Consider the following 8,736-nt stretch of genomic DNA (forward strand, 5'->3'; position numbering starts at 1 on the left):
AAGTTAGATTATCAGTGTGCATAGACGATATCAATGCGCACGCGTTTCATGGATGCTTGAAGGTTGGTAGAGCAAACAATGAAAGTGAACATAAATATTTGGACCTGTGCCTACGGAAAAGCAATGTGCAATGAACTTCGGCTAAGTTACTAGAAAGTACAGTTGTATAGAATAGGTAAAAACATCTTCAGGAGTAGTATGCTATTAGAACATGACTACGATTCAATTGTGAGTTGACAATTTAGTATTACTCTGCGCCTTCATGAATGAGATTTTGATGAGGTTGGTGAGTGAGGATGAGCAAATGCCCGAGCAATGCTCTTGTGAAAACGACCACTCATGACATTTAATACGAGACTTGAATATCTGTTACCATATAACTGATAAGTTGAGATGATTTCCTTGCTAGGTAACTCAGTGTTGTCCTCTCGCAGGGTTCCTATAATAATACCCGATAGACATCATATAATTGTTATATGATACTATCCTTAATGTACACAAGTATCACGCTGCCGTACAGGTTATATACTAAGAGTGTATTACGATGCTAAACAATAATAACGAAGCCGTTACCTTGACTGTATATTTCTATATCATGAAAAGATTCACGACATTTATTTATTATTAAAGTTAATGACTGTATGATCATGTCATCACTGGCACCTGGGTCCTATATCTTGGAAGTTAGGTCAAACTGCAAAAATTACACATGTTAATCAATTGCACATGTCAATCACAAATATGTTGGAATTCAAGCACATTTTAGTAGGTCCGCACAAGACCACGTCCTGAATCCCAAAATGGTGCCAATAATGCGAAAATGAAAAATGGCCATATATGCATTGAATCTTCTGCAACAAGTCATTTATGTCTAAGAGAAGCATTATTGTGCTACGATATTTCTGAAACTAAAAGGTCGTAGAAAATTATCGAGCATGCTTTCTAGCCGCAAGCAGTGTCTAAAAAGTAATGGAGTACTGAGCAAGAAAAGAGTTGAAGTCAATAACGAAATTTCTCTTTCCCGATCCTGTCTACAGAAGACAATTTTATATTCTTTCAGGCTTTTCCAGCTTTCTTCTTTCAGGACGATAAATCAGAATAACAGATTGATCAAGCTCTAATCTAATCGTTGTGTTGTAAATGCTAGGCATCTTAGATTAAACTGAGAGGAGTACAGCGAAGTGGGAGAAGAGAGGTTAAAAACAAGCATTCCTCTGTGTGCTATCTCAACCGTATCATATCAAAAAGATTAAAGTGTTAAGTATAAAGGAAACTTACTGAGAAACATGTGAGCTATTACATGAGTAAGCTCACCAACTGTACCCACAAATATAACGATAGTACCTTTATGTTCCGAGGTTGATTAAGAGTTAGGATGAATGATATGGCTAAAAAAACTTTCAACGTAAGACTTCCACATCGTCCATTGCGGTAAGACAGTTTTAGGTCCTCTGACGATGACAACTACTCACTTCTAAACCACTTTCTAAATACAGAAGAATGCCTGCCGAAACTTATAGAAAGCTGATGTTGCTGTGACATTTCGTGTACCTAGTTAAGTACATTTCTGGATTTAAAGTGTGTATACCGAAAGCCGTGATACACAGGCAGCGAACGTGCCTGAGCAGTTAGCGGTCGTAAATAGAGGATTACATATTCTTAATTTACCTTGTAGTATGCGTTATAAAAGTTCTAAGAGCAGAACTTTTTGCTTGATCATGCAAAAAGGTTTTTCTTAAAAATAACAAAGAAATATGAAAGGAATGTTTTTAGCCCGAGCAAAGAAAAGTTTGTATTGGAATCTTGGAAGCAATAGTGAATATAACTACGACAATGGACATACCTTTAAATTACTTATAAATTACGTTGTCACGCTTGTTTCCTGAACGTCATCGTTGACGAAATACACACAATAAACTTGTAGGAACAGAGTAATCGTAATTATAGAATTGTAGTTCAAGGCGGGAAAAAAACACTAATCGCACCGGATTATTGTCGCAAATGAAATTGAATTCAAGACAGTATTCCATCAAGTGAAAGTTAGACTATGTAACACAAGTATATTAATTTAGCTGTGCTCTTATCCAAAAACGCTACTAAGCTTTCAACCATTATTGATATACAATTGTCCAATGACACATGACAAAGAACATCGGCTTTTTTGAAAAATGGTCCAAGACTAGTAAACGGTTAGAACACACAAGATAGCAGACGATTAAAAAAAAAAAGAAAATTCTTTTAAGAGCCCTAAGCTGTTAAAAAGCAAGGAAATGGTCATATGGAGGGTCGTAAAATGTAATTGCATAAATGCATGCAAAGGCTCCACACGAATAAATATACATAAATAAATCATGTTGCTATAAATCATGTTGGTGAGAATTGTAATCAGAAGTATTTAGTTAGCTAGTATAAAAAATTAAATAGTACCCGAGATCGACATTAATGGATCCACATAGATTCTTAGAGTTGAAGATTAAGAACAACGCAAATCAGCTAGCAAATATGAAGACCACTAGATTATTTAGCATTTTACTGTATTAGTCCCTTGTAATACTTACATTCCTGAATACAGGAATTTAGCTAGAAGAAGCCAATGCTATGTTCTTCCACATATAATCATGTATCGTAGTTTTGAAATCCACCACGATATGTTCTTCATTGTTTATCGAGTGAAGCTGGCTCAAAGCGCTACCGATATAATATCGAACTCGATTATTGATAGATCTAACAATAAAAGCCTCGACCTTGAGAACCATGCTGGCTCTAAACAATTACTGGAACTCGTTGATAGAAATGGTCTGACTACAATTACGCTAGATAATTGCTAAAAACGACTTGAGACTAAAAACGACACGGGATAATATAGTAGGTAGTAGAAAATGCAAACAAGCATTACCTATGTGGTATAGGTAATTATTATTTGCATTATCGACTAGATCAACCGACCGACATATCTGCTTACATATAGTAAATAGCTGATATTCCCAATAATATCGGATAGTGCGGAAATGCGAATATATACATTTTAAGATTTGGTCAGAATATAGCTTTTTCATTTAAAAAAGTTTCATCAATTTTTAAAACAGTGAATTTTACAAACACGTGTTCAACATAAATGTTTTGCGTTTCGTGAGGACTTCCTATTCCTGCTAGACTCGTTTTGGCGGATTCCATTTAAAATATTTTTTTCTTGAACCTACTATTTTTCGAAGTTTAAATTATAAAAAGTATTATTACTATTATTGAAAAAAAAGTAAGTAAAAATTTAAAAAAAAACTATTTAAAAAAATTTAAAGCTGTATATCATATTTGTTTTCAATAAATAAGCTGGTGTTTTTAACTGATCAAAAGTTGCATTCTAGGGCAAAAAACCAAATTTCGTATAGCGGCAACACGACGATAGAATTCAAATAAAAACCAGAATATGTTCAATAGAAACCCATATTGATCTTTTCAAAACTCTCGTATTAAAAATATTTCCGCAGAAATCACAGTTTTCAAGACATTCGAGAAACACAAGGTTTTTTACCAAATTTAATATTGTAAATCTTTATAACTAATTAATAAAAAAAGCCTGTAAAATCTGATTGCTTGGATCACCATTCTCTTCTTATGACTGTAAATTCCTTTCACTATTTCCTTACTCTACTATTTATGTGTACACAATTTTACGAAGCTGTTCTTAATCTGCATAGATGGCATTGCTGCATTAATTATATTATTAACGCTATCAGTGTTTGTTGAAAAGGTAGCTTAGTATGATCGACCCAAATAACAAGCTAAGTTGCAATAATATCCCACTTGGTGCGGTAGTAGAAGGGACCATAACCACGTACGAAGCAAACCGACTCAGACTCGTGAATCAATTTTGCATGATCATAACGGCAGTTGCAACAATAACAACAAAATGATGACTATCGCGTCGAACTCTTGCAGATCTTTTTTCCATAAGAAACATCCGCATGGCGAGTTCATACTTAAATACTACGTGCTGAATAGTCAACCACCACCAATAACAACAATGCAAAAAAAACATGTCATATAGTACTTAACGTCGAGGTAAACACTTCACAGTGAGCCTGCTCGTGACGGCTTTCGACGAGATAAAATACTTGAAAAGGTGTAAGTGTTAGTTATTTACGGCGCTAACTCGTATAATCCCATCCATGTACACGTATGTCCTAGCTCTCATACTTTACAAGCTTATAGTTGTAATTCTGGTGCGGAATTATTATAGTAATATAATAATTATGCTTAGCGGCTTGGAGTGTACTTTAATTAGTTATAAAATACAACAAAAGACGGCAGATATCGAAATTAGGTATTATGATGAATTGGCGACCATTTAGACATTGCAAGAGCGTTAATTTCAGAATGTAAACAACGACTATATTGAAATATCATACTCGAAATGCTTTAATTTCTAAAACATTATCTCAGCAGGGTAACCAATTAACGCTCATATTGATATTCAAAAAGACCACATTGACAAACCTAAGGTTCGATGTAAATGAATTCTCCTTTGCTCGTCAATTCTGGCGGTGAGCAATTCTTTCGTTTTTAAACAACTCAAGTAAAACTTCTTATTCAAAAGTAATTTAATGATAATTATATTATGTAAACTAAACTTATTCCCCAACATACGACACGAACATGGTGTTTATAACAGCTGTGGGAATCGAAAATGTCACTGTATAATGGTATTTCAAGTTGCGCCAGTGTCACATTGTTACAGCGAAAGTTCCTCCTGCTAATCGGTTTTACTAGCTATTACACAAGAAGTTTGTAAAACATCGCAAACCGGTTAGACCTCAAATCGACCAGCGGATGTGCCCAATAACGGTTCCGTCAACTGTTGTTAAGCGGAAATATCTAGTATACATATACCATACCCTTTGCGTAAACGAAGGAAGTTACTCTAAAGGCAAAGTTGATAATAAGCTTTAGCATATTTTCCTTCAATTTTCAATCCCTAGCAAGGCAGCAAAGAAACACATTTTGATCCGTTCATCATAAAGAGCGCTGCAAAATGTTTTTCTAATGCTACAAGGATGTCATTTTTTCAAACCAATAAGTCTTTGAGATTGTCCATTGGTGCTCTATCAAAAAATTGTCTTGCAAACCTTTAAAGCTCCTTAAAATTTTTCTAAGGGGAAGTGACACAGTTTATGCCTCAAAAACGGACTAAGCGAATATCAGATGCCGATAGTAAATATGTACTAGGGAGTTCATTGACTAAAGAGAACCTCGCAGACCCTTAAAATGGCTACTAAAGGGATGAAGACATATGAGCAAGCGACTGCCTTCCAGTCGTTTTATTTCAACAAACAGATTTACAAATTTACATGACAACGCTTGTTGGTCGGCGATTCAGAATTGGTATTAAGTCGCGTCGCCGGAAGCAACACAAAACGCCTTTTACAAACGACACGATTTAAGGTTAGGGCCTAACATTGATTAAACGTTTTGTGCTAATTATAATACCCCTAGTGCGTGTGCACAGGATTTGTGTATGAATGCATGTATCTTTCCATCAACACGGCTTAGGCCTTGTGGTATCCATGAGTGAGGGAGGCAGCATGCAAAAGGGGAGAAGCATGCACGGCATGGTGGATGGGAGAAATAGGCACAGCAACGGGTTTGTGAATGGCAACAGGGACCTCTTTAACAACGTTTACTTCAACGGGGTAGGGCTTCTTGACGGGGACGGCATAGGGCCTGTGCACAGGCACGACATAGGGCTGGGGTACCTTAACCTGTACGGGTACATTATAGGGCTTTTCAACGATATATGGCTTGGGTACGTGCACGACATAAGGGCGAGGCACTTTAACCTCATGAGGGACAGCGTAGGGCCTCTTAACTTCGACAGGTACGGGTACAGGAACCTCTTTAGGTACGGGCACCTCCTTATGCACGGGCACGACCTGCTCAATGACTTGAGGCACTGGCACGGGCTTGGGTACGGGGACGCTCTTGTAGACAGGGACAGGTTTGTGAACAGGCACGGCATACGGCGTGGGCACAGGGTGAGCCACGGGCACTGGCCTGGCGACTTTGTTTACAACAACGGAAGTTGAAGGCGCTTGAGCGTATCCATGGCCTCCATACGCTCCGATATCAGCTCCATACCCGCCGTATCCATAATCACCGGTGGCCACAGCTAGCCCGATGAAGGCAGCTCCAACAAGTACGGAAATTAGGGGACGCATATCGCTGATATCGTTAACCAGTCACTCACTGATGATGCTATACTAGTTCCGCTTGCGTGGCTAGCTTATATACCTCCCACTCCAGCAATGGCAAAGAGCAGGTAGGGAGCTAAGGAGCGGCCGAGTGTCGAGGGAGGGTCGCAAGTTAAAATACTTAGCTACAAGCCGTCTTGTATTCGCTGCTACCACTGCTTGATGTCTACTTTTTCAATCTGAATACAAAGTGCACGTAGTCCGTCATCAGAGAACTAGTCAAGGTCGCCGCCCGCGCCAGCAAACCGCTGGACACCAAATACACCAGAAAGGATGTCGAGCTACCAGCAGTGGATTGTTCAGTAGCAAGTGCTGCATTAGCAGCAGCAGTGCTAGTAACATAGAAGCCACATCAACGGCAGCAGCAGCAACAGTAGAGCGAGCTTCAGCAACAACAGCCCCAATCAACGCCACTAAATAAAGGTTAACCATATTCATGCTATCACTGGTAGCTACTCTGTGATATGAGCCAGAAGATTAATACGAATTTTATTAACACGTTACATCTGTACCACCGTCGCCGTACAATGCACATGTCCCAAGGGTATAATTGCTGTTTGGAATGAAAGAGCATGTAAGACGTCAACGCAGTTAACATTAAGGTCATTAAGGAGCGTATTATTGCATTAGTGACATACTGAAATGTAATATCATGCCAGAAAACAAAGCTCTACACATATATATATATATATATTTAGGCATCATGCTTCAAAATAAACCACTCTTTTTGTCTAGTCAAAGTAAGTTGAGTAAGGGAGGCGAATAGGAAAAAAATACGAGCCAGATCATATCTGTAGCGGTCAACAGTTGTCGTCGCGATCAATGGCAGCGCGACAGCTTGCTACTTGCCGCTAACGACACAGTACGACACTCTGAATGGGCAAGAAAAATTACGAATATTTTTCTGTACAGTTTCATATTGGTAGTTTCATATACAAAAGCGCAATAAAAATGTTTTTTCTGGATAGATTCCTTTGTGTACTATGGGCTACAATTCTAATGGGGAGGGGGGGGGGGGGGAGCCGGGCGGCAGATACAGATAGTTACATTTCAGGGAAGCAATAAGTGTCGTTTTATCAGAAAAAATGGGGCCACAGGTCAATAAGTTCCGGAAACAGATTGCTATTCACTCAAATTGTTTGCAAACAACGCTTTGATGAAAGAGATATCTACGCATTCGATTCTATGTTTGTTTACACGATCAAGCAACAGCATAACATCCTACAAAATCAAATCCACTGTCCAGCCTGAAAACACAAGATGCCTTGCCATGGCCATCAAATAATAAATGCAACCCAGATAGTTAATAACTACTAAATCGATCAAATATGCCCAAATCATCAATTATGTTAAGTAAGTTGTCTCAATTTGGGTACATTATATTAAAGTTCTTAACGATCATTTGTGACTAACCCTTTTATTGTGTTATCATACATAGTCAACGTGCATAATACGAATTATTTTATGTCACTTCTGACCCTCATTCGTTTGCTTCACATTGATATCACGACCATCAGAGCAGAGAGAAGATCGAAACGCTTAATATGGAATGCACAGTATTATACATAGATTATGCGCTTGCATAAAACGGAGTTATTAATATCGGTGTATAATAATGTATCAAGTTGTTTATAACAAGGATCCCGTAGTAAGGGAGCCGTAGAAGATTGCCGTCAAAATTCGTTCATTGATTTTCGACTTTTAACCACACTCTGGCTAAAGTTAAAACGAAATGTGTCGGCTAAACCATTTTCAGTTTGAACGGGGAATGTGCGCAACACAAAACCTGCGGGGTAAGATTGCTTAATCTTTATTACTAGACAGCTACTAGTTTATTAATTGGATATAGGGATGGCCATACACTCCCGAGCAATTTCACAAGAACGCTACCAACAAAAATACTAAATATATTATCACAAATCATTCTTCAATACAAATTTTATACATTTGAGATTTTAGCTAAGATCCGGCATATATAACTTCCTTCATGGCAGTTATTCGCGTCGCTCAGTTCTTAGCATGCATCTGCCTTGCTTCTGAAGTGGCGACTTGGATATTTTGAGGGGCTATCGCTTTGAAAAACCACTGTCTGATGTAGCATGCGGGTCAACGGCATTATTGGTATTTTTCAGTGGTAGTATGAAACAGTAAGCTCCATACGTTAGCAGACGATCTCACGCTTTTTTGCACTTCAAATTGGTGTAAAGGGTTTGCTTCATACATCGCTATTGTCGCGTTAATTGAAGATTGATTTCGGTGAACGGCTGATCTTTAGGCGGAATGAAGTCTTTATTTTTTTAAAGATACCTAAAAATCAAGGTATACTAGGGTTATTTACAGAAGATTAAAAAACTTTGGAAAAATGTCCGTGCCTTCATTTCAGAGCTAGGGCCAGAACTATGCTAAAAAGTAACCAAAGAGATAGCGAGGCGAGTAACTGCCACGAAAAAAGCTGAGAAGACCTACTTTGTTAGCGCTGTATTTAAATAAA

The 8,736-nt window shown here is 38.0% G+C and overlaps 1 protein-coding gene across 1 annotated transcript; it reads right to left on the reverse strand.

Annotated features, from left to right (window-relative positions):
• Window positions 1–5,286: 5,286 nt before the first annotated feature.
• Window positions 5,287–6,272, reverse strand: LOC111261203 (uncharacterized). Its single transcript, XM_022834511.2, has one exon. The coding sequence runs from the start codon at window positions 6,210–6,212 to the stop codon at window positions 5,544–5,546; it is 669 nt and encodes a 222-aa protein (XP_022690246.1). The 5' UTR covers window positions 6,213–6,272; the 3' UTR covers window positions 5,287–5,543.
• Between the last annotated feature and the right edge of the window lie 2,464 nt (window positions 6,273–8,736).

This window comes from Varroa jacobsoni, unplaced genomic scaffold (genome assembly GCF_002532875.2).
Source record: "Varroa jacobsoni isolate VJ856 unplaced genomic scaffold, vjacob_1.0 scaffold_532, whole genome shotgun sequence".
NCBI classification, from domain to species: Eukaryota; Metazoa; Arthropoda; class Arachnida; order Mesostigmata; family Varroidae; genus Varroa; species Varroa jacobsoni.